The sequence below is a fragment of the Aptenodytes patagonicus genome, chromosome 9 (assembly GCF_965638725.1).
Source record: "Aptenodytes patagonicus chromosome 9, bAptPat1.pri.cur, whole genome shotgun sequence".
Taxonomy (NCBI): Eukaryota; Metazoa; Chordata; class Aves; order Sphenisciformes; family Spheniscidae; genus Aptenodytes; species Aptenodytes patagonicus.
The window spans coordinates 10,102,456-10,127,583 of record NC_134957.1 but is presented as its reverse complement, the minus strand read 5'-3'; the positions used below and the strand labels follow the sequence as shown (position 1 = coordinate 10,127,583).

General features: G+C 64.7%; 3 protein-coding genes across 5 annotated transcripts; 1 reads left to right on the top strand and 2 right to left on the bottom strand.

The window, feature by feature from the left end:
• Positions 1-412: 412 nt before the first annotated feature.
• LOC143164463 (diacylglycerol O-acyltransferase 2-like) lies at positions 413-5,350 on the top strand. The gene is made up of 8 exons (XM_076347097.1): positions 413-682; positions 2,414-2,542; positions 2,616-2,723; positions 2,974-3,044; positions 3,161-3,365; positions 3,994-4,168; positions 4,251-4,453; positions 4,618-5,350. The coding sequence occupies exons 1-8, from the start codon at positions 643-645 to the stop codon at positions 4,770-4,772; spliced, it is 1,086 nt and encodes a 361-aa protein (XP_076203212.1). The 5' UTR covers positions 413-642; the 3' UTR covers positions 4,773-5,350.
• Positions 5,351-5,994: 644 nt separating this feature from the next.
• On the bottom strand, positions 5,995-11,991 carry P2RY4 (pyrimidinergic receptor P2Y4). Of its 3 annotated transcripts, XM_076347095.1 has the most exons (3): positions 11,875-11,991; positions 8,750-10,429; positions 5,995-7,953 (listed from the first exon to the last, which is right to left on the bottom strand). In XM_076347095.1, the coding sequence occupies exon 3, from the start codon at positions 7,935-7,937 to the stop codon at positions 6,813-6,815; it is 1,125 nt and encodes a 374-aa protein (XP_076203210.1). In that variant the 5' UTR covers positions 7,938-7,953; positions 8,750-10,429; positions 11,875-11,991; the 3' UTR covers positions 5,995-6,812. The 3 variants fall into 3 exon arrangements, with proteins under 3 accessions (XP_076203210.1, XP_076203209.1, XP_076203211.1); XM_076347094.1 differs by having other exon boundaries at positions 5,995-9,926; XM_076347096.1 differs by lacking the exon at positions 8,750-10,429.
• A 1,487-nt stretch (positions 11,992-13,478) lies between these two features.
• INPPL1 (inositol polyphosphate phosphatase like 1) lies at positions 13,479-23,979 on the bottom strand. The gene is made up of 27 exons (XM_076347650.1): positions 23,843-23,979; positions 22,524-22,587; positions 21,536-21,674; positions 21,299-21,449; positions 21,035-21,175; positions 20,796-20,883; positions 20,314-20,400; positions 19,950-20,057; positions 19,745-19,859; positions 19,447-19,553; positions 19,125-19,227; positions 18,504-18,700; positions 18,103-18,220; positions 17,896-17,992; positions 17,577-17,715; positions 17,365-17,464; positions 16,927-17,015; positions 16,623-16,704; positions 16,430-16,519; positions 16,212-16,328; positions 16,026-16,114; positions 15,764-15,851; positions 15,379-15,534; positions 15,179-15,260; positions 14,583-15,102; positions 14,178-14,296; positions 13,479-13,945 (listed from the first exon to the last, which is right to left on the bottom strand). Exons 1-27 carry the CDS (start codon positions 23,977-23,979, stop codon positions 13,930-13,932), a joined length of 3,339 nt encoding a protein of 1,112 aa, XP_076203765.1. The 3' UTR covers positions 13,479-13,929.
• Between the last annotated feature and the right edge of the window lie 1,149 nt (positions 23,980-25,128).

The window sequence follows — 25,128 nt, the reverse complement described above, 5'->3', positions numbered from 1 at the left end:
TTCCTTTGACCGTTGGCCTGAAGCCCCATCTCAGTGCTGCTTTTGTTTCCTTTTCTTCTCATTTTTTTCCCCCAATCCTCTCCAGGCAGTACTCCAGTTTTCCTGGGCTAGCAGGCAGGGCTAGCTGACCCCGGTGCCCCTCTTAGGGGTGGAAGAGGAGGGGATGGTGCTGGACGCTGGGGCTGATGGTCAGGGCCCATCTGGCGGGCTGCGTTCCCGGACTGCGGAGCGGGAGCTTCGGGATGATGTTTTTGGGAGGCTCTGGAGGGGAGTCACACCGGTGGAGCATGATAGCGGTTTGTGAAATACCCAAAGCACGGACGGTACCATTCCCGGGGGAAGGCGGTCCCCGCCGAGCCGCCGCCGGTGCCAGCAGTGGTGCCTCTCCGAGAAGCGGCGGCTGCCCTTCTCGACGACAGCTCCTCACCGCTCGCCGTGACTCCTCATCCTCCCAAGGGCCATCAGCTCTTCTCCTTGCTCTGCAAGCCGGGGCCGGCGTGGGTCCACTCCCCTCCGCGGCGGACGGTTTACCTTGGATCAGCTGGCTAAAGCAGTTGGATACACAATCCATCGCCCTCTGGTATTTCCAAACTCGCCTTTTAACCTGCTGAACCAGGGTCTGGTGCGGAACTCCTTGTCACCATGAAAACAATTATTGCAGCCTGTTCCCAAAATCTTAGTGGTAAGATATTTCCAAAGCGTGTTTGAATGGTTTCTGATGCTCTGGCGATGCGAGGAGCTGGTCAGGCAATTAGCGTTTGTTGTCACTATTGTCTATTTGCTTTAGACTGCTTAGGGGAAAGGGAGGTGTTCGGAGCAATTTGGGGTTAGCAGCACCAGAGGAAAACATACAGTTGCTCAACAGGAATGAAATTTCTGAAGTTAACGCTGACAATGCGTTTGGTAACGTTACTCCTGCAAGATGCTCCAGAGCGCTGGAAATCCCCCTTCATCTTTCCTTGCTGCCCGGGGCCACGGAGTCCGAATTTCTGGGTCTGAAGAGAGTTCCGTCGCTGTGGACGGGGCCGGCAGCAGAGCCCCTGGGGTTTCTCCATTTTCTGTCTGCAGTCTGGACATTCATGGAGTACTTAGGGGGGAGCTAGAAAAAAGAACTAAAAAAAGCAACTGTTTGGTAGGCACAAATTTGCTAGGCAGAGCTCTGCATCTTCCCTGGAAAAAAAATGGGGCTTGGGAAAGTTGACAACGGCAGGGCTGTGTGGGCGGCAGGGCTTCTGGGGATGCCTCGCTGGGCGTGCGGGGACAGGCGGGAGGGATTGCTTAAAGCACCGCATGCTGCTTCGGGCAGAGAGAAAGGGAAAACAATTCTTTGATGCTGGTGATGGTTCCAGTGTTTAATTTATTTCAATTGTCCCATTCATGGATTGAGCCAGATAGAGTTGAACCTCCCCCAGCCACCCAAACTGGGGTTTGGTGGTTCGCCTCCCACCCGAGGGTCCCGCTGGGGACCTGAGGGTCCCCGGACTGGGGAGCCATGGGGACAGGTCTGCTCCTGTCTCACCCTGAGCATCTCTCTATCTGGCCAGCATGCTGATTTTGGGTTGGTTTTCCCAAGAAAACAAGGCTCTTGTGATACAAGAGCCGGCATAGCTCACTGCAGCGGCCGTGCCAGGTTGTCTCGGCTGCAGTGGACCTTTGGCCGGGAGCGGTGGGCTGGCGGGACCGGCACCTTGGGCCTGTTTCCAGGAGGAGGGATGGGGCTGCGCGTGGAGTTTGGATCCTGGCACCCGGCCTGGGGAGGTTAATGGTTCACCAAGGTCGGCTGGAGGGAAGGGGGCGGCGCGGGGAGTGGAGCGGCCATGGGCTGCTGGACTGTCCCTCGCGGGAGGCAAGGCTCGGTGGGGACAGCCGTGGGGACAGCCAGCCTCGGCCACCCTGGCTCGGCCCCTGGCCACTGTCCTTGGCGCTTGCTGGGGGGCAGACGCGGCCCCGCACCTCCCTGCTGTGCCGGCCTGGCTGAGAAAGCCCCGAATTATTTGTGAGCCTGAACGTGCCAAGGAGGGCACAGGAAAGGTTCTGGTCTTCGGGGAGCTCGGCACGGTGCGGGATGTGCCGCTGTGCTGGGCTCCACTGGTGCACCCAGGCTCACGGATGCGTTTGGGCTTAGGGGTGCCCAGCCTGCCAGCTGCCCCCTGCTTGGAGCAGGGCTGGCCCCAGAGCAGCCTCGGGTTGCCCAGGGCTATCTCTTGGCATGGTCCAGAGCTCTCTGGGGATGAGCATCCCCCATCCCTCCTTGCCCAACTGCTTCACCCTTCCCATCCTACCTCCCGCCTTGCCCCCATACCCCAACCCCAGCAGACACGGGTACCACCGGACCGGGTCCCCCCCGGCTAGCTGGGACAGCATTTGCACAACCCATGCTGTTTTGGGCTGGGTGCCGTGTCCTTCCTCGCAGGCAGCCGCGCCAGCATCCAGTCCACCCTGCGCACCCTGCTCGCAGCACCCTGGCCCTCGCAGCGGGACATCCGCTCCTGGCTCCAGCTCCTCTCCGTTCTGCAGTGGGTGCTCAGCTTCCTGCTGCTGGGTGAGTAGGGGGCTGCGGGGGGTCCCGGCAGGGTGGGCGCGTGCCGGCTCACCCCCCTCCCCGGCTCCTGCAGGAACCATCAGCCTGCTGCTCCTCATCTACCTGGTGTTCACCAGCTTCTGGCCCATCTCCGTGCTCTACCTGGCCTGGATCATCTTTGACTGGGACACGCCGGAGAAAGGTGGGAATGGGCAGAGCCCCCCCCTTCCTCCAGCTTTGCAGCAGGATGGGGTGTGGGGTCCCCCCTTTCTCTGGGTCCATCCCAGCACGGCAAATGGGGAGCACCACGTCCCACCTGCTCTTTCCCTCCTCTCCCCCATCATCATCGTGGCGGGAAGAGGGATGCGGTGGGTCCGTGGGGAGTGTTTCCCGCGGGTCCTGCTGCCCGCTGGGGTGGGCGTCATCTCCTGCGGTCCCTCCCCGGTTTGCAGGTGGCAGGAGGCTGCCGTGCCTGCGGCGATGGCCCGTGTGGAGGCACTTTCGGGATTATTTCCCCGTGAAGGTACGGCGTGGGGAGCCGGGGTGCCGGGACGGGATGTTCATGCAGGCGGTGGTGGTGGTACCACCCAAAAGGATATGCCACTGTTATGACCCCATGACGCCGTTTTGTCCCCGCAGCTGGTGAAGACGCACGACCTGTCCCCCAGCCACAACTACATCATCGGCTCCCACCCCCATGGCATCCTCTGCGTCGGCGCCTTCTGCAACTTCATCACAGGCTCGACGGGCTTCGGGGAGATGTTCCCGGGCATCCGGCCCTTCCTCACCACCCTGGCCGGCAACTTCCGCCTGCCTGTCTTCAGGGAGTACCTGATGAGCGGGGGTGAGCATCCGTGGGCGGCGGGGCGGGCAGCTGCTTGCCACCCTGCCCTCACCGGCAGCCCTGCAAGGCATGGCCAGTTGTACTGGCTTGAGCTAAGCGGGTGCCCCGGGGACGCACCCCCCTGCCTGCCCCGCTCCTGCCCACCTCTGCCTGCTGAGGGTCAGAGTACGGAGGGGGCAATGCCCCCACAGGCAGGGGGTCTCCAGGGGGGCTCCCCGGTCCCATCTGCAGGAAACCCAGGACTGACGACCTCTGTGCTCCCCCAGGAGCAGGCAGGGCGGGGGCGGTGCTCTGCCTGCACCCTGCCTGCACCCTGCCTGAGCTCCACCCGCACCCTGCCCGCACCCTGCCCGCACCCTGCCCGAGCTCCACCCGCACCCTGCCCGCACCCTGCCCGCACCCTGCCCGAGCTCCACCCGCACCCTGCCCGCACCCTGCCTGCAGGCCTGGCGGCCCGGGGGACCCCGCCCCTCCCTGGGAGCTCTCCCGCGGCAGGGGGCGCCCTTGCCCTGTCCCTGGCGTGGTCCCACCAGGCACGATCCCTCGCGGGGTCCCTCGCGGGGTCCCTGTCCCCCGGGCGCTGCACGGGCGGGCAGTCCCGCAGCACCGGTGGCCCGTTCCGCCGCAGGCCTGTGCCCCGTGACACGTCGTGCCATCGGGTACCTGCTGTCCAAGAACGGCACCGGCAACGCGGTGGCCATTGTCATCGGCGGCGCGGCCGAGTCGCTCTCCTGCCATCCCGGCGTCACCACGCTCATCCTGAAGAACCGCAAGGGCTTCGTCCGCATGGCCCTGCAGCACGGGTGGGTCACGGGCACCGCTGTGGCTGAGGGGGTCCAGGGGTCCCGGCGCCCCGTTACCGCCCACCATGTCCCCCCTCCACAGGGCCCACCTCGTCCCCTCCTTCTCCTTCGGGGAGAATGACCTCTTCCGCCAGGTGGTCTTTGAGGAGGGCAGCTGGATGAGGAGCATCCAGCACCGGTTCCAGAAGATGATGGGCTTCGCTCCCTGCATCTTCTACGGCCGGGGCCTCACCTCTGTCCGGTCCTGGGGCTTCCTCCCCTACGCCAGACCCATCACCACCGTGGGTGAGCATCTTCCGCCGGGGCGGAGGAGACCCCCAGAAGGTGGAGGGGTGGAGGGGGAGGACACCCCGTGATGGGTGGCATTGGAAGGCAATACTTGGCTCATGTCCCCGATGAGCTGAGCACGTCCCCGCCTCGCCGGCCTGACCTTCCTCCCCTCCCGGCAGTGGGGGAGCCGGTGATGGTGCCCAAGATTGAGGACCCAAGCTGCGAGATGGTGGACATGTACCACAAGATGTACGTCCGCTCCCTGCTCAAGCTCTTCAACGAGAACAAGACCAAGTATGGGCTGTCGGAGGCGGACGAGCTGCACATCCTCTGAGCACAGCTGGTGCCGGCGGCCAGATCCTGACTCACAAGGGCAGCTGGCTCTTGCGGGTGGGGATTTCAGCCGGCCCGGCACGGGGAACATGCCGGGGACGGTCCCCGCTCCGGCCCTCCGCTCCTCTGGCCGAAAAACCTGAGCAGTAGGTGGGAGGAGAGGAGGAAGCAAGGGGAGGGAGAGATTGGGAAAGGGTCCCCCTTGAAAGGGGTTCAGAGGGGCTGCTTGTGACACAGCCATCCTCCAAGGACATGGGGCTGATGTGGGGGGGGCTGGCACAAGGCTGGGGGCCAGCAATGGGCACAGTCCCCCCAAGACAACCAGGAGACCATGAGCTGAGGGAGCGGGTGTCACAGGAGGAGGGAATGAGATGGATTCTTTAGGGTGACATCCCAATGGCGAGCGGGACCTGGGCTGGGGAGACATCTGCCTGGGGTGGGGGGGACACTCCTGGACTTGGGGACCCGTGGAAGTGGCCTCAGCTGGGACCACGGAGTGGGTGGGGGCTGGTGCTGCTCTGGCCCCAGATGAGCCTTTTCCACCGCCTCTGTACCCAATACAGATTTCCAACCCCCCCACCACTGCCTGTGTGTGCTGGGGGGGGCAGGACCGGTGGCGCTGCGGCTGTACCCCCATGCTCCCTGTGCAGGTGGACATGCCACCCACCCGTGTCCCCTTCCCGGCAGTCCCATCTCCAGGGCTGGGGCCGTGCTTGGCAGGGACCCTTGCACCGCTCAGGTGCAACCGAGCAGCTCCTGGGTCCACCTGGGGCACGTTCAGGTATAATGGGAAGTGAGGGGCAGCAGCTGCTCTTACTGGGTTAACTGGGCTTAGGAGGGATGTCTCCTCCTCTCTCTGCTTTTGGTTCAGCCGTAGTGAGGGGCTCTCTGGGTACCACTGTCCGGTGAGATGGGGATGCGGGGCTGGGATGTGGCATCCCTGGGGCCCTCTCCCTCCCCAGGTGACCTGGGCAGCTCCTGGTGGGATGTGCCTGCGTGTGGTCGGTGCCACATGGCCACAACCACGGCTGAGGGAACACCCTGATGATGGTATGGGCTTCCCTTCCCTAGGCACGTGCTGGCAGGACTCGTGCCATCATGGGGGGCGATGGGGGCAGCCCCTCCTGGGGCTCCCCATGGTGGGGACAGCCCAGTCCCTTCCCTGCCCGGGCTGGCGTGGGAGAGTCAACAGCGCTGATAGCCATCTCTGGTCTGCTCCTCTCTGCACAGGCACTCAGTCAAACAAAAGGGCTGGGTAAACATTTGGAAAGCAAACACCCATAAAGGCAGATTCCCGAGGACTCTTCCGTCACCGTGGGTGTCACCGCTCTCTGGCCCCTCGCTCCGAACCTGCCCTGGCGCTAAGGTGGCGGGTGGCTTTTCTCTGCTCTCAAATGCTTTCTGGGGTGAGGGTGGGCATCTAGTCCTTCTTCCTTCTGCTACGGGGAGAAACAGGTCTGGGCATAGAGAAAGAGGAAGGGGCTTTATTGGGGGCTGATGGGCAGCAAGTGCCCTGTGCCACATCCCTCCCTGTCTCTCCCAAGGCCAGCAGTGTGACAGGGATATCTCTGAGAGCCTCCGCCAGGCACACGGGGGGCCCAGTGTCGGCTCCGTCCCCAGGTTCAGTCCGGTCCCTGCACGTTGCTGTCGAGCAGACTGGAAGGGCTGTGCGTGCCCAGGGGGGGACGAGTGTCCCTTCTCTTTAGTGACCTGTCAGCCCCCCGCATGTCCCCAGGAGCATCCCGGGATGCGACGTGTGCTGCGGGCCAGCCTGCCATCCCAAAATGGCTTTCTCAGCATCCTTCCCATTCCTGTGGGAAGGTGGCTGTCCTGCCCCGAGCAGTACTGGCATCCTCTTCCCATGGCATCCCGGGGCAGGGCTGGGACAAGCCCCATGGCCACCCATCCTCAGCCCTGCGGTCTCTGCCCCAGCAGGGGCAGGTTTGGGGACCCAGGGGTGCCAGGGTGCCCACACGGAGCCCAGAGGGGCTGCGACTCATGGAGACCAGTGACAAGGTTACCGTAACCCCCCATTGGCCCTTCAGCACCCGCCTCTGCTCCGTGCTGTCCCTGTCCCTTGAGTGTCACTGGCAGTGTGGCTGCCACCTGCGACATTGTCCATGGAGGAGGATACCAGAGCCAGGTTGCACATGGGCATGGGCCGGAGCCGCTGCACTGGCCCCCGGCGTAGCCGCCCCCGGTACTTGTCCCCAGCCATGAAGTACAAGATGGGGTCGAGGCAGCTGTTGATGCTGGCCAGGGGCCGCATGATCTTGTAGGTGAAGTTGATGATGTTGAGGGTCCGGCAGTCGGCTTGGAAGTAGCGGGAGGTGTAGTAGATGGTCCGGGTGATGTGGAAGGGCACAAAGCAGACGGCAAAGACGGTGAGCACAATGATGATCATCTTGATGGAGCGCTTCTTGTAGGAGGGCATTCGGGAGCAAGGGCTGGAGAAGCTGGACTTGCTGAGACTCTTGGCCATCAGGCAGTAGCACAGGACGATCACCAGGAAGGGGACCCCAAAGAGGAGGGCCATGATGGAGGAGCTGTAGTGCACGTAATGGTCAAACTCCTCGGGCTTGGTGGTGTCATGGCACAGGGTGCTGTTGCCCTTGGAGCTGGTGGTGACAAAGATGAGGTTGGGGATGAGGCAGATGATGACGACAAGCCAGGCGCCCACACAAATGATGCGGGCGTACTTGGTCTTCACCCACTTCAGGGAGCGGATGGGGTGGCAGATGCCCATGTAGCGGTGAACGCTGATACATGTCAGGAAGAGGATGCTGCTGTAGAGGTTAGCGTAGAAGAGGAAGCGCACGATCTTGCAGAGCCATTTCCCGAAGGGCCAGTTGTTGCGGTTGGCATAATAGTAGATGAGGGTGGGGAGGGAGAGGACGTAGAGCGTGTCAGAGACGGCCAGGTTGAACATGTAGGTGGTGGTGGCGTTCCAGGGCCTCATCCTGGAGATGAACATCCACAGGGCCCAGGAGTTGAGGGGCAGCCCCACCACGAAGACTATGCCATAGGAGACAGGCAGCAGGATGAACTTGAACTCCTCGTTGAAGACGCATTTTGCCTCTGCCACCACGGTGGTGTTTTCTTCTGGCCAGGGAGCCGGCGTCGGTGTCCACAGGGCAACTGGGAACGTCCTCACTGAAGTGGCCATGTTCTCCGAGCCAGATCTAGGGGAGCAGTTAATAAAAGTGCATTAGTCGTTGATCCCGACCATTGTCAGGCACAAAGCGTGGAAGGGAGCCAAAGATGCCAGATTTTCCCCCCCTCCAGGAGCTCCGGCCACTTTGATGGTTCTCTGGTTTTTCTCAGCTCGCGCATTCGGGCCTCACGGGGAGCCGAGGGGGACTTGACAAATCCTCCCCTTCACAGCCCCCGCAATGACACCCGTTAATCATCCCTTTGAGCAGCGCGCAGTGACACCAGCACTGCGTGGAGCCGGGAAGCGTGCCTGAGACAGAGGACCGCGCCGGCCCCGCCGGCCAGCAGCCCCACGGCGCGCCGAACAATGAGACCTTTATGAGCAACAGCAGCCCCCGGCCAGTGCCAGCGCAGCCTCTTGGAAGCTGGCTCAGCCTAATTGGCACCATCCTGACAATGCTGCTCGTCCCAGAGGGCTCCTTGACAGAAGAAAGGCGGGAGGAGAAGAAAGGCTTGTCTGGGGGAATATTGTGGCCCGGAGAAATCCTCAGGGGGCTGTTAAAGGAGCCTTTGGGAGAGAGCGTCCCCGGACGGCGAGGGGCCTCCAGCTGCCGGGTGTTCTCCGTAGGAGAGGCATGATCTAAGCCCTGTGGAGAGGAGCTGCACCAGAGCCAAGTCCCAGCCCAAGACAGCGCAAGTTCACAAGGCAGACAGGACATTTCCCCTCGCACATTGTTAGGATCAAAGGCTGGGATCCGCGTCCTCCTGGCAAATCGGTCCCCGGGGCTGAGGTGCGAGGGCGAGCTGCCAAAGGGTTGCATTCACCTCTCAGGATGTCTAAAGTTCAGAGCCCACTCCTCCAGAGGGAAGATGGAGCTTCTGCCATCATCGTGGTGTCCAGCAACGGACTGGCGAAGGCTGCCTGCGCCTTGGCCCCTCCACGCCTGCTAGCATCCCTGGCGAAGCGATTTCGGAGTGGCCGCTTCTGCTGGCGAGGACAGATGCTTGGATGAGTAACCTGGGAGCAGGAGCATCTGCCATGCTGCGAGCAGAGACAAGGGTGTAGCCAAAAACCGTATCTGATGGAGGGAGCGCTGGCGTGTCTCCAGTTTCTGTTGGTCCAGAGCTCACCCAGGTGATGGGTGCCAGGACGGAGGAGGACTCGGGGCTCAGGGAGACGACGTGCGTTAGCGGGATGCTGGTGTGGTGGTACGAGGCAGAAGACTGCATCTTCTCAGGCTCCTTCATCCCTTGGCTCCCTCATCATCCCCGTCCTGTTTGCCCCTTGCCTTTGCCACTGAGATGTGCAGCCTGACCGCTTCTTGTGGCAAGCGCCGTCGGCAGGAATATCCCGTAGGGAGTATCCATGGGGTCAGCTGAGCTGCGATTCATCTTCTCCCTGCAGAGCCTCACCTGGAGGAACAACCCTGGCTTTACAGAAATGATCATAAATGAATCAGCAGGCAGATGGGCAGGCGGGTGGCCGTGGGACAGGCCTCTCCGTGCCGCACGCACCTCCGCGCTTTCTGTTTGAGTTGTGGGCTGAGCCACAGCTTTGGGCTCACACCAAACACCCTCCAGCTTCCTTCCCTCTGCAGCCAGCACAGGCAGCTGCCGGGCTCTGTTACACGGATGAGTTCAGAGAACAACAGGCAGGTCCTGATCAAACAGTAACAGTGGGAAGAACTTGCTCTGTTTTCCCAGAACCAGGAGGGGAAAACCAGCTGGTAGGAAACGCTGAGCCTCCGAGCGCTGGTGCCAGCTGCGGTCCCATGGGGCTGGCTCTGCCGAAGGGAACGCTGTGCTGGTCGTGCTGGTCCCTGCCCAGCGGCTGTGTCTCCCCAAGCCACGACACTGCCGAGGACACGAGGCACCAGGACATTTGTTTTCCTCTTCTAACCTCTGAGCGCAAGTGAGCATGAAGCCTTGAGCCCGACCAGACCGGAGGTGCTGCAGGGTTCAGTGACCAAAGCCAATGCCCGTGACATAGGTCAACAAACAACTAAGATATGAAGAAGCCAATAAATAAAAAATAATAATCTGGTGTAAGAAACGCATGAGGAAAAAGAGCCCAAGCAGCTGCATTGTGCCAGGCTGCTTGGAGAAGAGCGCAGGTACGTGCCTTCTGCCAGCTGATAAAGCCTGAGCACGGTCAGTGCTCAGCATGGTGATTTAACTGTTCCTAAGCAAGCTTCCTTTGGGGATAACCACCAAAAAATAAAAATGCAGAAAAGGTGACATTTGGCAAGCTTTATCTCAACAGGTTTCCTGCTTCCTCATCTTAGTCATGATCAAAATCAGTGTTTTAAATTACTGATTCACATCAGTCCACCCTGAGGACACGTCACCACCAGGCCCGTTCCTACTCCTCGCTGACGTCCCCAGCAAGGCTCTCCCTGGCCACAGCCTCTCCAGCGTGGGCTTTTCAAGGAGGGACCGACTGCAGCTGCGGTGAGGTCTGAGCCAAGCGTTCGGGCTCGCTGCCGGAGCGGGAGGTGGGAGGCACTGCAGGGAAAGGACACGGAGCTGGGGAGGTGATGCCCACTCCTGCCCTGCCTGTTTTGTGGATGCACAAGGGCTGCAATGCTGGGGAATCCCTTGCCCATGGCAAGCACATCCCCCTGGGACGGTGCCTGTGGGCTGGCCCCCACACGTGCCCCGGGAAGCAGCGAGGGGTCCTGCAAAACACCCACACAGCCATCCGCCAGCGGAAAGGGGCAGGGGCCGGCCATGGGGCCACGCATTAGGGGGCACGTGCTGCCCTTCGCCCTTTGCCGCAGGAACGGGAGCTCTGCCCTGGCTCCCAGCCTCACGGCCGTGCCCAGCCTGAACCCATCCTTTGGCCCCACAGGCAGCACCGACCCCGGTGGGAGCCAGCGGCCACCCCCAGCCCGGGGTGCCCCCAGCCCGGGGTGCCCCAGCAGCTGGCTGAGGCTTCCTGCCCTGGGGATTTACAGGGGCATTGGAAAGGCACCAGTGAAATTAATGAGTGAGGCAGCACCGAAGGCAGACTCTGCTCTGGAGCCAAAGTCCTGCCCGCTGGCAGGACAGGACAGGGGGTTGGGAATTGTGGTGTATCAAGCAGGAGCTTTGGAGAGGGGACGTGAGAGCGGATTTCGGAGGGGAGCGAGCAGCCACCGAGGGACACAGGGCTGGGTGAGCCTGGAACTGGCTGCTGCTGGAGCACGGGAAAAACAGGGCTTTTCTTCTCGCCTAAGCTCTCAGAAATTGCAAAACAAGGGGAAGTTATGCAAAACATCCTGCAGAAGGACCCTTGTCCCTAATTGCCATGTGGTTCATGCAGCCAAAGCCCCGGCACAAGGTGAGCGTGACCTAATTTCTTTTTGATCCTTCCCTTCGGCTGCAAGAGCAGCCAAAGCACTATCTGCCTGTGCTGCCCGGGTGCGGGTGCCTCCTCCCCGGGGATGCCAGCGGGGCCGGGCGCTTCCCTTACTGCCCACCACGTCCCCTGCTCTGAGGTGACCCCCTTTCTCAGCAGGGTGGGAGGTGAGGGTTTCCTTTCACCCTTGGGTGGGCTGTCCCTGTCCCTCCACCTCCCCGGGGAAGGGCAGGAGCCTGAAGCTGCGGCAGCCCAAGGGGCAGCTTCACCCTGCGAGGAGGCAGCGATTTGGGGGATGGAGAGGAAGACGAAGAAGAGGAGGTGGCCACACCAGGAAGGATGAAGGCCCTTGGTGATGGAGGAAAGCAGTGGCACGTTAGGGAGGAGGACGCACGGAGGGATTTGGGGATGGTGGAGGGATGGGGAGAACTGGCTGACCCCCACCCCACACCCATCCAGCCCCGGGGATCCCACCTCTGTCCCTCGTGGGGCCAAAGCTGCTCCCCACAGGGCCCCCCAAAGCCCGGCTGGGTTTGCATGGCCGTGTCACGGCCATGGTGGGGCTGTCCTGGCTGCTGCCCTCCACCAGGCACGGGCTGCCCCGGCTCACCTGCGGTCCTGGGCTGGGGCAGCTCTCAGGAGCGGGGCACCCCCGGGGAGCGCCTGTCCCCCGCGGGGCTGGGGGCCATGCTGGTGGGGCTGCGGGCTGCCCTTCACCGTGCTGTGCCGTCTGTGCCCGCTCCCGCCCTCCCACCGCTGGGAGCAAAGTGCCCGGGAGAGGCAGGGCTGGAGGCGGGCGGAGGCGGGGGCAGGAGCCCGCAGCGCCCCATGCCCACGTCCCTGCCCGTGTCCCTGCCCGTGTCCCTGCCCGCGTCCCTGCCTGCCCCAGGGGCTGCCTGCGGGGCTCAGCCCCGCTGCTCTCCCGTCCCGTCCATCGTGCTCGCAGGCTTTGGGCCATCTGCAGCCCCCACAGCAGCTCCCCAGACATGGGACGTGTGGGCCTCACCCATGGGGTCACAGCCCTTTCCCTGTGGAGACCAAGGACCCTTGGCCATGGGGACCACGGCCCCTCACTCATGGGGACCGCAGCTCCTCAACCACAGGGGCCATAGCCCCTTGTCCGTGGGGACCACAGCCCCCTGCCCATGGGGACCACGGCCCCTCGCCCACCCCAGGGCTGCCTCCCTGCCCCACTGGGGCCATGCGGGTCCCGGCAGTGCCCGTGCCCTGCTGGCACCCCAGCCCTGTGGGGCAATCCTGGGGACAAAGGTGGCCACTGCCACCTTGAGGCCAGCCTGGGCATAGTGTCCCAAATAACGGGGCCACCTCAGGTGTCGCGGCAGCCGGGGCCCTGCCGGGTCGGGGTGTCCCCGTGTTTTGGGGGGAGTGTGTGCCCCGCTGCCTGCAGAGCTGTTCCTGTTCCAGGGAATTTAACTCCTTTGCGAGCGTGCAGGTGGGCGAAAGGTGGGTGCTGTGCAAACATGTCAGTGTTGCGATGAACAGGGCACGCCGGGGGCGAACGGGTGCACCCCGAGACGCGGGGGACCGCGGCCGAAAGCAGGCCGGCTCGGGGGAGCAGAGGTGCGAGGGGCAGCCCGGGGATGCTCAGCCGCAGAAGGAGGGCACGGGGGACCCCCGGTGTGCAGGACTGAGCAGGCAGAGCTGGCACGTTCTGAGGGGAACCATGCCACGCAAGCACCCACCGAGGACAGAGCCAGCCCAGCCCTGCGCGGGAGCCCCATGGGACACCAGGCAAAAGGGCAGCCTCGAGGATTTGGGGTTGCAGGGTCCCTGATTAAACAGTGACAGGCAGGGGGCAATGTTCCTGGAGCAGCCGGGGCACCAGGAGCCGGTGCTCTCCCCACCTGGCTCACCTGGCTCGGCTCAGCTCGGCCTGGCACGCTCGCTCCTTGCCCCTGCACAGAACCAGGCATTGCACACACGCACCCCAGTGTCCCTGAGACTTTATTCTGGATGGGGATAGCAAGGGGCATCTCGTAAGGAAATGGCGCTGCAGCCTCAGGAGCGGCTGCTGTAGGAGAAGTCCTCTGGGAACGCTCTCCAACCAGGGCTGAGCCCAGGGAGGAGGGAGCAGCCGCTGAGGCCGAAGGCACGAGGGTGTGCGGGGCTGGGCTGGCCAGAGATGCTGCTATGCCTTTGCAGGCTGCACATCAGCCACCTGGAGGGGCTGAGCCACGATGTCCAAAGCACCCAGCAGTCCCCACTTCCCAAGTGGCCTCAACATCTCCCCTGTGCCCCGTCCCTCCTTGCTGGTAGGGCTCAGCGTGGTCCTTCCATCGCTTTGGGGAAGGAGGATGGAGACAGGTGGCGAGACCCAGAAAGTGTCCGTCCCAACGGCCACAGGAGCTTCCTGAGACTTTCCAGCTGAGAAACACTAGTCTCTGGTGAGGCCAGACAGGTTGGGAGCGTGGCCAATAGGTCCAGCCCTGGGTGCCCGTCTGCCCAATCCTCCTTGACAGCTCTCTGCCCGCCCTGGGAGCTCCACGGAGGGAGAGCACACAAGGGTGCTGGGGTGGGGATAGGTGCTCTAGGTGCTGGGTCCGAGGTCAGGTCTCCGCAGCAGGCTCACCACGGTGCCCTCGCCTAGCTTGCCGTGGATGAGCCAGGGATGGGTCGGGCTCAGCAGCCCGGCCTCCAGCAGGTCTCACTCCGTGACATCTCTGTGCACGGGGTGAGGGGAAGCAAGTGCTGGGGGAGCCACTGAGAGGGAGCAGGGAGCCCGCATGGCCCTGGGGCATCCATGGAGATCTGGGGACTTGATATCCTCCTGCCCCTGCCGTGCCGCATCCCCACCTGGGGGCTCACCTCTCCTCCCCCCCGGGGCGTGGGGCTCTGCCAGGGACCCCAGGGCCACAGGTGCCCCCCTTTCCAAGATCCAGGGCCTGGGGGTACCTGAAGATCTCCAGGTGGTCCCAGCCATGCTCCTGCAGCCCTTCCATGTCCTGCTGCAAGTCAAGGTGGCCCAGGCACCTGCCGAGGCCACGGCACTGCTCGCCCTTGTCGCAGGGCCACTGGGGAAAGAACAAGAAGGACACACACCAACAGCGTCACACCAGGACCATGAAGCCCCCACCTTCACGTCCTCACCCCGCATGAACCAGGCACATTGCTGCTTCTCCGCCTTCCACTGCATCCCACTGCCTGCGCCATGGTGGCCCTACCAAGCAGAGCACTGCCATGGGGATGGGACCCCACATCTGCTGGTGGCCCCACGGCCAAAAGCAGGTCCCCTCCCCTCCCTGAGCTCCCCAAGCCCCCTGGTTGAGCTTCAGAGCCCCGTGGGACCCACAGCAGTACCTGCCCGGGGCGGCCATGCTGGTGAGCATCTGGCGTGCACCTTGGCACTTCCCGGCAGAGCTGCGGGGGCGGCTCCAGGGCGCTGTGGGTCTGGCGCAGCAGGGTCTTCTGGCTGTCCCCTCCATGCTCGGGGGATGCCCAGTCCAGCTGGCTCAGGCACGTCGCCATGTGCAGTGCAGTCAGCGAGCAGTCACCCAGCCCCAGCACGTCCCTCGCCAGGACGGCTGATTTGGGTCTCTTCTGCCGACCCACACCAGGGGGGCTGAGTGGGCACCCACGGGATGGGCCCCCTGGCACAAAGCAGAGCGGGCCACCCCACCGCTTATCTTCCGAGGGTGAAGGGACCCGTGCCCCAAGGGGGCTCCGGCGCCGCTGGCCCCCAGCGGGGCTCTCCACTTGCTTGTCATGGGCTTCGCCAGTGCCAGAGACCGGTGCCCACTTGTTGGGGACCCCCTCGAAGATGAAGTAGGCTGGGTTGGTGTAGCCACTGGCTGGCTCCGGGAGGCTGTGGGGCCGGCTCCTGCAAAGCACAGGGAGAGGGCTCAGCATTACCCCATGGCCAGGGCTCGTGGTGGGGCAGAAACTGGCTGGGGTACCTGAGGCGCTGCAGGGGCGGCTTGGGGCATGTCGGGGCGTCTGCCACCGGCTCAGCATCCTCCTCCTCGAAGCTGATCCACTCTGCAAAGGCACTGATGTTGGGCCTCTCCCCACCGGGTCCAGCCACGCCATGCCTGAGCATGGCCCCAAGCTCCCATGCCCAGGGCGATGGGAGGGGGTTGGCATGTGGCCGCCTTACCGTAGAGCCTCTCACGGGTGCTGCGCCTGTCCTTGGGGACCCTGACCTTCATCCAGCCACGCATGGAGCCCGTCTCCTCGCCGCGGTGGAAGAGGAAGGTCTCAAACTGCTGGGCCATGCTGCTGATCATCGACCTCATCGCGATGCAGCACTCACCTGCGGGCACAGCACACACCTGCGTTAGTCCCCCCGGGCAGCTCGGGGGGCAGGCGAGCCCCCCATATGCAGCGGCACCCCGGAGTGGGGTGGGTGCTGGGGTGCCTCCTGCCAAGCTCCAGCTGCAAAACCTTACCCCCAATAGGCTGTTACCTGAGCTCAGCGGGGGCTACGCTTGGCACCCCCCCATGCCACCACGGTGGCCCCCATGCCACCATCCCACACGCACCATAGGACTCGCAGCTCTCCACACCCTTGATGCTGAGGAGCAGGTGCTGGTCCCCCAGGTACTCCAGGTCCGGCAGGATGGGGTTCAGCTGCACGCGGAGAGAGGGGTGCTCAGGGGTAGCTCTGTGCTGGGGGGACGGTGACAGCCCCTGGCGCCCCTTGGGGCTCGGGGTGCGGAGTCAGCAGGAGGGATGGGGAAGAGGAGGGAGGCAGATGCTCGAGGGCCGGGGGAGCCAGCGTCTGCCCCCCCCCCCAGTGCGTACCACGGGCAGATGCTTCGCGGACCAGCCCAGCTTGAGGAAGCCAGGGACGTCGCAGCTCTGGGAGGTGTTCTCCCCACTCCGCTGGGCCTCTGCCGGGGGGGAAAGCGGGGGGCACAGCTCCAGCCAGGGCTGGGCTCCCCCCCGCAGCACACCCCCCAGCACCCCGTCCCCACGGGGCCACCTCACCCTCCAGGCAGTAGGAGTGAAACTCGATGTAGCACTTGCTGCGGCTGGCGGTTTTCACGATCACCTCGATGCTCTCCCACTCGATGCAGGCCAGGGGCTCAGGGACGGATCCAGGAGCTGCAGGCAGGCACCGGCAGGTCAGCATGCGCCGGCTGAGCACGCATGGCCAGGGCTCTCCCCAAACCGGGCACGGTGGGTGACAGACCCCAACCCCTTACCCTTCTTGGGCACGAACTGCGACGTCACTCCCACCTCGAAGGTGGCGAAAACGGGCGAGTGGTCGCTGGTCACGATGTCGTCAGTGCAGCCTGGATGGTGGGAGGGGACAGCTGGGTGATGGTCCCCGAGCCCCGGTGTCCCAGGCAGCGCTGGCCACCCTGGGGTCCCCCCCAGCCCTGGGGTCTCACTCACCGTAGGAGTTACAAACCACGTGGGTCTCCGGGTGCGACTTCCACAGGATGCGGTCGCACCACGAGGGGACATTGATCCTCATCTAAAAATGGGGAAAGCAGCTGGCTTCAGTGCCCGCTCGGGTCTGGCTCCCCCCAGCCCAGAAAGCGAGGTCCCTCCTGCCCAGACCCCCTTGGGGAGGGAACAGGCTGGTGGAGGCATGGGGACTGCACATCACCACGCAGCCTGCCCGGTGCTGTCCAAGCCTGCCATCCCCGTCCCCTGGCGTTGTCCTGCAGCTCGGTGGGAGGCTCCAGGAACTCACCCCTGTGGGTTTGAACTTCTGCCACATGTAGCTGTCCCGGGAGCCCCGCTCATACCGGTACGTGGGTGGGAAGGAGATGTCACCCTCGCCTGGGAACGAAGACACAGAGGTGGCACGGGGCCAGTGTCCCTGCCTGTCCCCGCAGCTGCAACTGTCTGGGGAGAGTCCCCATGGGGTGTCATGGTCCCCGTCTGGGGCTCACACCGATGGCTGGCACCCCGGCCCCTCTGACTTTCCCTGTGCTTGCATGCTCTCAGGACGCAGAGCCCAGAGACTTGCATGGTGCAAGCAAAGTCCCCCAGGCTTTTGGCACCTTGCACGGGGCTGTGCCAGGACAGGGCATCACCGTGTGCCGGAGGTGGCACAGGGAGAGGTCTGCGGGGACCCTGGGTGCTGCTATCTTGGTGGGGGGAGCAGTGCCCTTGCCCCCACACTCACTGAATCGCAGGAACACCTTGTTCTTCTCCCGCTCCAGGTTGAGCTGGTCAACAGCCAGGAGGGCTTCAAACTCCTTCTTGGTTATATGGGCAAGGATGTCCTGCGCCAGGGGAGGAAGGCACATGAGCCCCGGCTCCTCTCACCCCTGTGGCTGCACCGGCACTGCCGCCAGCGTGCCACCGTCCCCAGCCATGGTGCCTGCAGGGTCCCACCTGCACGTCCATGTCCAGGCGGTAGTTGAGGTCCCCAAACCAGAAGAGGTGGGTGAAGCGCAGGGTGAGGTCGAAGGCGCCGAGCCGCTTGTCGCCCAGGACCAGGGAGCGCAGGATGTCGCTGTAGTTCTGGTTACGCCTGCGGGGGGGACGGCAGCACCGTGTGAACCACCCTGGGGACACCTCATCCTCATCCTGCCCCTGCCAGGTGGGGACAGGAGGGGGACAGGGACAGCCCCACAGCCCCTCAGGGCTCCTCCAGCCCCCTGAGACACCCACCTGCCCCGGGGCAGCCCGTCCCCCCGAGCCCCTCCATCACCTGTGGGTCTTCTCACTGCCAGAGGCCAGGTGGCAGTTGACGAAGCCAAAGGAGGTCCCGTTGAAGAGGAAGGAGACGCCCACGGCTCCCTTGTTCCCTGCAGGGATGCGCCGGGCACTGAGCTCTGGGGAGGCTGGAGGTCCTGGGATGGCCCCCAGGCTGCCCCCTCACTCTGGGGCATCCCCCCCACCCCATCCCCATCCCTACCCAGTGTGTTGGCGATCCCGGTTTTCACGCTGGAGGTGTGGACGTGGCTGATGCGCCGCTCGTGCTCGGGCTTCACCAGCACCACGATCTTGATGCTCCAAAGGCATTGCAGGGCGACCTGCGGGGAGGCAGTGGGGGTGGAGAAGCAGCAAGGTGAGCCAACCCATCCCTGAAAGGTGGCTCCTGGGGAGGGCACTCCCTGCATGGAGTCCATGGGGCCTAAGAGGTTCCCTGGGCTGCATTTGGGGTGGGAGAGGACCCTGGGTTTGGGGGTGAGAGCCCTGGGGCGATGGCTGCTGGTAACCAGCTCCTGAGACTGCTGGGGGATGTCTTTAGCCTGCTCAGCACTGGGTGCCTCCCCAGGCACAGCTGGGGGGGTCCAGGCTGCGCCCTGCCGTTACCACTCGGTAGTCGATGGCCATCAGGGTCTTCAGAGATGCGCGGAGGAACTCGACCCACTCGCGGTCACCCAGGGAGTTCTCCTGGGTGCCGATAACGTAGATGTCGTGGGGGATGCAGGCGGTGGTCTCGTCCTGCGTGCGCCCCAAGCCCCTCGAGGTCAGCCAGGAGGCGAGGGAGCGGGGCGGTGGTGTGCTGCCTGCGGGCAGGGGACAGCGGGTCACCGGGGGGGGGTGTGACAGCATGCCAGGCTCCTCAAGCTCCTCTCCAACCCCAGACCCTACACACCTCCAGGAGCTGCCGGGGATGGGAAGCATTGTGCCAGCCCCGTGGTTCGCCCACGCACATCCCAGACTGATGCTGGGATTTACTGCTACCACCCCAGCACCCCAGCTCCTCCGCTTCCCTGACAGCCACCGGGCGAGTGGATCATGACGGGACAGACAAACCCGAAAGCAGCCAGGCTGGGGTCTTCTCCAGCCTCCTCCTCTCACCGAGGACCAGCTTGGATCTCAGGTTTCCTGGGGCAGCTCCCTGCAGCCCTCACCTCCCAAAACCCACCCGGGCTCACGATGAGCCGTGACAGCCTCCCAGGACAATGAGACCTTATCCTGGCCCCTTACCCATGTTCCATGTCCCGACGTACACCGAGATGAGGTCAGGCTCATCCAGGTTGGAGTGCTGGATCTTCATCAGCTGCAGCAGCTGGCAAAAGGCCTCTCGCTTCTGTGGGACGATACAGGTGTCTTAGGGTCCCAAAGGGGAGCTGGGAGCCGCAGCACCCCCAGAAGGTGTCGGTGGTGGGATCAGGGGGACATCACCCCCAGGCGTAGGAGCCGGCTTGCAGGGGAGGTCTCAAGCCTGAGACCACTCTTTTGCTGCATCACTACATAACGGCTCTGTATTCCCCCGGGACGCCCAGTGAGTGCAGCCGGTGCTGCTTACCCGCGCGCTGGGGAAGACGAAGTCTTTGCTCAGGCTCCTCTGTGGCTCCCGGTCGTACACCAGCCTCACCTTGCTCTGCATGCTCTGGTATTTGATCAGCTGCAGGACTGAATGCCGGGCGTGAGGGGGGCAATGGTGGCCCCCACCTCCCACCATGGGGGCGGCAGGCAGCGTGGGATGGGGATTTGGGGTACGACCGGGTCTGCAGCCCATCACCCTGGTATCAGGCCTGTGCCAGGGAATCCCACAGCCCCACAGCACCCCATTGGCGGCCAGTGAGGGGTCAGCAGCCCCTTACTTTTGTCCTGTGGGATGGTCTCCTCTGGGGACCCGCTGCCCCTCTTGCTGATGGTCACCGTGCCCGACTCCACGTCCACCATCAGGGCTGCCCGCTGCGACTTGCCCACCTTCACCTGCAGACGGGGACGCGGTTCCCGGGTCGGCCCTGCGCCTGCCATGCCCAAGCAGAAACGCCGGGGCCCCGCTGCGTCCCCCACCCTCACCTCGAAGCTCTGCACGGCCAGGGGCTTGGCGGCTGGTGGGGGGGCTGCCACCACGCTGGGCAGCGCCAGGTTGTGCCTCGACACCGTCTCCTGCAGCGACTTCAGCACCTGCCGGAGAGACAGGCACTGGTCTGGGGGCACTGGGCTAACTAGGAGCCCTGGGCACCCTGAGCCAGCCCGTCCTGCCCCGAGGTGCACCTCGGGGCCGTGCCACCCCCGGCAGCTTGCTTTGCTGGAGTGTTTAATTTAGGTGAGGGGTTTGCTGGATCAGCGAGGTTCCCCAGCCCGGGGCACCGGCAGAGCCGTGCTCCCCCTGCACCCAGCTGGGCTTCCCCAGCCTTGCATCGGGGTGGGGGGCAGGCACCTTCTTCTCCAAAGAAGAGAGGAGATGGTTGACGGTAGATATCTTGTTGAGGAGCAGCTCAAGGTCTGGATCGCTGGTCAGGAGACCCTGACGGGAAGGACAGACATTTTTGGAGCAGTGTGGTGGCACTGGACCAGTGGATTCCTCCCCACCGGTCTAGGCTGCACCCCGAGACATGGGGGTCCCTGGGGTCTGGCAGGGGAAGCAGCTTGCCCCCCTCCCACCGCATCCTGGAGTGGGCACAGAAATGAGTCCCTGCTTGTCCCCAGGCCACAGGGAGCCAGGTCCCCTCTGCCGGCTGTGGTGACCCCGGCACACACAGCACTCGAGGACCACCGGCAGCACCACGGGGTGTGCAATACCTTTGGGTGCCGACGGGCACCGAAACCACCCCGACCACCTCCCCCGCAGATAAGCTGCACCCACGCCACGAATGACAAGGCACCTGTGGGTGGCTGGGGGCTGCGGTGGCCAGGGCTCACCTGCTCCCTGGCCGGGCTGCGAGGGGACACAGGGGGGTCGAACACCCTGGCCAGTGTCTCCAGACCCGCCAGCGTGAAGTCGATCTCACTGCAGAGGAGAGGAGAGGAGCGGGTGAGAGCCGGCGAGGGCATCTCCCGAGCCTTGGTGGTGATGCTCAGACACCATGAAGGGGACAGGGATAAGGTGGGTGGCCCCGGGGGGTGTCCCCCCCACACCCCACTGTTCCCGGGCCACTCGCCTGTGCAGTGCACGGCAGGCGGTGACGAGCGCGGTGCTGAGATGGCGCAGCTGCGGGTGCCCATGGCGCAGCGCCTCCAGGTCCAGCTGCAGGTGGTGGTTCAGGTACTCGGCCATGAAGCCCATGAAGTCACTGGACGGGCTGCAAGGGCAGGTAGGCATCTTTGGAAAGATCTCCTCCCCGGGCATGCCACCATCGCGAGGGAGGGGTGGCCGTGCCCACCCCATCGCCTCCATCAGCCTGGGGTGGGCAGGGGCACGATACCTGCTGTGGACCTGCTCCTGCAGCCTCTGGTGCAGCTGCTGCGAGATGTGGGTCCGACCAGCAATGGGAGCACCGAGCCACACGCCTGCCCCGGCTCCCCCGGCTGGGACCGTGCTCGCCACATGCCTGCCACCTCGGCCGTCCTCCCCGTCTGCGGGCAGAGGACAGCCAGCTCAGCGGGACCCCCTTCCCCGCTTGCAGCCCGGCGTGGCCCCTGATGCCCCCTCCCCAGCTCACCCGAGTCCTCGTCGGCTGCCTGCCTCGCCCGGTGCACGGGGTAGAGCAGGGGCGTCACCAGCCCGTTGTTGGGCTGCTGGTAGGCACCGATCAGGTCGGGGAGGTTGCGGAAGCACTTGGCCTGGATGCCCTGGATGGTCTGGGGAGGCAGAGAGGGGGCAAGCACCGTCATGTCCCCACCTCCGCCAGCTCCACATGCCAGGGCAGCCCCCTGCCGGGCTGCAGACCAGCCTGCCATGTCAAGTGGGTCTGTCCCCCAAAATGTGCCCATGGCGAGCTGTAAGTGCCAGCTGGATAGTGGCCCCATGGTGAGCTCACCCCGTCCCCTGGCAGGGCAGCAGAGCAAGGAGAGGAGTGCGGAGACATCTGCCTCGGGCAGCATACGGGGATGCTCCCTAGGGACCCTCAGGAGGCTCTTTTTAAGGTGTTAGAAGGGGTGGCTGCAGAGAGCCAGGTACCGGGAGAAACTGAAGTGACACCAAAGAGGGGAAGCCAGGCCGAGCTGGCGGCCAGGATAGACATCGTGGGGACAGACGTCGCGGGGATCCGGCCTGCATGGCCAGGCTGGGGCAGGAGACAGTGGCAGGAAGGGGACAAGCATTTTGCTGCCTCGCCCTCGGGGCGGGCTGGCGGCAGCCGTGGGGCTAGCAGGGAGGCAGCCTTCCCAGGCGGCCCCGTGCCGAAGGGGTGGCTGCAAAGCGCTCACATCCTGCTGTGCCGGGCGTTGCGGGCAGCTCATGCAAAAAGCAAACCGCACTGCTCGCTCACAGCACTGGTGTGCTGGGGAGGGCAGGCAGATGTTACCTCTCCGGGTGCTGCTTGGGGGCCGGTGGGGGAGGTGAGCACCCCAGCCCCTTCGCACCTGCATCCTGCCTGTGCCCCGGCTCGCAGCTGGTGGCCCCCCCAGCACGGTGCCCAGAAGCGTTAGCCAGGGCAGGGAGTGCACCCCGGCAGCACCCAGCCTCTGGGCACCCGCCACTGCACCCACCTGGACAGAGAGGAGCCCCTCGTCATCAGGGAGGATGCGGTAGGTGTGGACATGCCGCTGGAACCTGGGAGAGAGCAGATGAGGGTCCCTCATCGTGTCCCCCATGACACCGTGGGCAAGTGGCAGTGCTGGGGGGTGCCTGGCACCCAGCCCTGATGCAAACGCCCCGTCCCCTCTGCAGAGAGAGGAACTGAGCTCTCATTTCTGGAAATAAAAGCATCACCCTCAGCTCTGGGTCTGTACCCGTTTGCAGGGGAGGATGCGCAGTGTCCCCCTGCCCCCAAACAGCACCCTGCCTGCAGCGGGCACGGCCAAGGCACAGCCACAGCACGCCGGGGGCTCAGCCACATCTCCGCCAGCATTCTCTGGGGCACCTACGGCCCCGTGGCTCTGCCTGGCAGCGAGGGGTTTTGGCCAGACGGAGACTGGCCCTGCGCTCCCTGTGGCTGCGACAGCACGATCGCACTCACTCCGAGGCCACTGCACATCCCTGCCCGTGCCACCGTCCCGTCTGGCATCGGCCTGACCTCTGACTCGGTGCCGGGATGCTGGCAGAGCCGGGGCGGCTGCTGGCTGAATCCCCGCCGTGCCCCGCGCCCCCTGCGCCCCTCGGCACCATGTGTTTGCAATTTGTCCCGTGCGCCGGGCCAGGCCAGCCGTAGGAAAGGGGGTGGCATCCTGCCAAACCCGCCGAGGCACCGCCCCGCGCGCTCCCCGCTGCAGACGTGTCGCTCGGCTGCAGGAAGGGTGCAGGCGGCAGGAAGGGTGCAGGCAACCCCAGCAGCAATGCTCTCCGGGGCTGTAAGCCCGGTCCCAGGTGTGGAGATGGTGGGGGGCCCCGTGGGCAGCGAGGAATGCAGCCCCAAAGTCCCGGCATCCGAGATGTTAACAGCGGGCGTCACGGTCCGGATGCGGCCGCCTTGGGGGTTGGAGGGAGAGGGGATGTTTGTTTTCCAGGAGGGCGATGCGAGTCAGCCTCTCCTGCTCCCACGCACAGGGCAGCCCGAAATGGTTTGGCGTGCCCTGGATTTCGGGTTCTCCCTTCAGCAACCCCGGTGCTGGGCAGGGCTGCTGGCCCAGGCTTCTGCCTGCTCCCAAGGACACGGGGTTCTCCACTGGTCTGACCTGGGGATCACTCGAAAACCCCCGTGCCGGAGAGCTGGCACCCCGCTCACCCCACCAGCATCCCTGCAGAAGGCTTTTCCGCAAGGTTTTGGCGGTGCCAGGAGTGGCGTGCCCGGAGCGGGGAGAGGGACAGAGGGACCCCGGCAAGGGACAAGAGAGAGAAGCCGCAAGCAGAAGCCAGGCAGGTGACTCACAGGAGGCAGAGGGCATACGCCCCCGAGACCGACTCGCTGTCCCGCACCAGGAAGCAGCCGTCCCGCCCGGCCTTGGCCAGCAGCTCCTCCGCCACCACCCGGCTGATGTCCCGGTGGTACCAGCTTGCTGCTGCCATGCTCCAAAGCGGTGGGACACCGGTTGCGCTGTGTCCCCGTCCCAGCCCCACATCAGGGCTCAGCGGTAGATGCTGGCCATTAGCTGGCCGACGGAGTCAGTTGGGGAAGGTGAAGGTGGGGGTGGTGTGGGGGGGACCAGTCCCCTGGTACCCGAGCGAGCCGGTGGCTGGAGGTCCCAGCGGGTGATGTGCAGCCACCGAGGTGATGCTCATGGGGACGGGGTGCCCCGCGACCAGGCAGTGTGGCAGCAGCAGGACTAGGGGGGCGGCTGGGGGAGGCCGGGGGTCCGAATGCTCCTCATCACAGGGGGCTCCAGCCTGCAGGGTGCACAGGGGCAGAGAGGGGCAGATCAGTGAACAGATCTTTCCCGCGGGGGAATCACCCCGTGCTGCCGCCCCAGCCCTGGGGCCACCATCCTGCCCTGGTGCACAGGGAGGACAGGCCATGCTGGCATCCCGGTGGCACGCAGAGGCCCGGACCTCACCCGACACACTCACCGTCCCTCGCAGACACGGTGCGGGGCTCCTGCGGCTCCTGTGGGGTGCTGGGGCCAACGAGCCGAGCTTTCGGGGTGCAGCCAAGCAGAAGCAGAGCCGCGATGCTGCACCGGCCGCTCTGGGCTTCCTCCCGTGGGGCACGCCGGCAGCCCTGCCCGTCACACGCTGCCCGTCAGGGCGGCAGCGTGGGGTCAGGCAGCGCCCACCCGGTGCCCCTGCTCCCCCGGCCCTACCAGCCGGGCCCACCCGCTCGGTGCCCCGTGCCGCTCGCTCGGCACCACGGCGGCCGCCGTGCTCTTCCTCCTTCTCTGCGCTCTGCTCTCGCCGCCGCCAGGACCAGCCTCCTCGCTCCTCCTCCCGCTCCAGCCCCACTACGAGGGGAAGCCTGTGGCCACGAGGGGCTGAGCATGGCAGGGTGCAGGCAGGAGCAGTCCTAGAGCAGGGGCTCTGCCTCCACCCCACTCCCCACTGCCCGTTTTCCCCAGAGGCGAGGGGCGATGCGGGGGGAGAGCCCCATCCCTCAGGCAGAGGACCCCGGGAGAGGGAACCGCCAGTGGTGCGGAACAGCGGCAAGCCCCTGAACTGTGTTTGGGGTGGTGGGCAGGCGGGCAGCTTGCAGGCAGCAACCGAGCTGCCTGCTCCTGGGGAGCT

Coding starts and splice junctions, on each gene's coding strand:
- P2RY4 (XM_076347095.1), bottom strand. CDS start 7,937: ATGGCCACTTCAGTGAGGACGTTCCCAGTTGCCCTGTGGACACCGACG.
- LOC143164463 (XM_076347097.1), top strand. CDS start 643: ATGAAAACAATTATTGCAGCCTGTTCCCAAAATCTTAGTG. Junction 683..2,413: donor CTGTTCCCAAAATCTTAGTG/GTAAGATATTTC, acceptor CCTTCCTCGCAG/GCAGCCGCGCCAGCATCCAG. Junction 2,543..2,615: donor GCTCAGCTTCCTGCTGCTGG/GTGAGTAGGGGG, acceptor CGGCTCCTGCAG/GAACCATCAGCCTGCTGCTC.
- INPPL1 (XM_076347650.1), bottom strand. CDS start 23,979: ATGGCAGCAGCAAGCTGGTACCACCGGGACATCAGCCGGGTGGTGGCG. Junction 17,465..17,576: donor GCCTGGACATGGACGTGCAG/GTGGGACCCTGC, acceptor CCCCTGGCGCAG/GACATCCTTGCCCATATAAC. Junction 15,261..15,378: donor CACCCGTGAGAGGCTCTACG/GTAAGGCGGCCA, acceptor GTGCCTTTGCAG/AGTGGATCAGCTTCGAGGAG.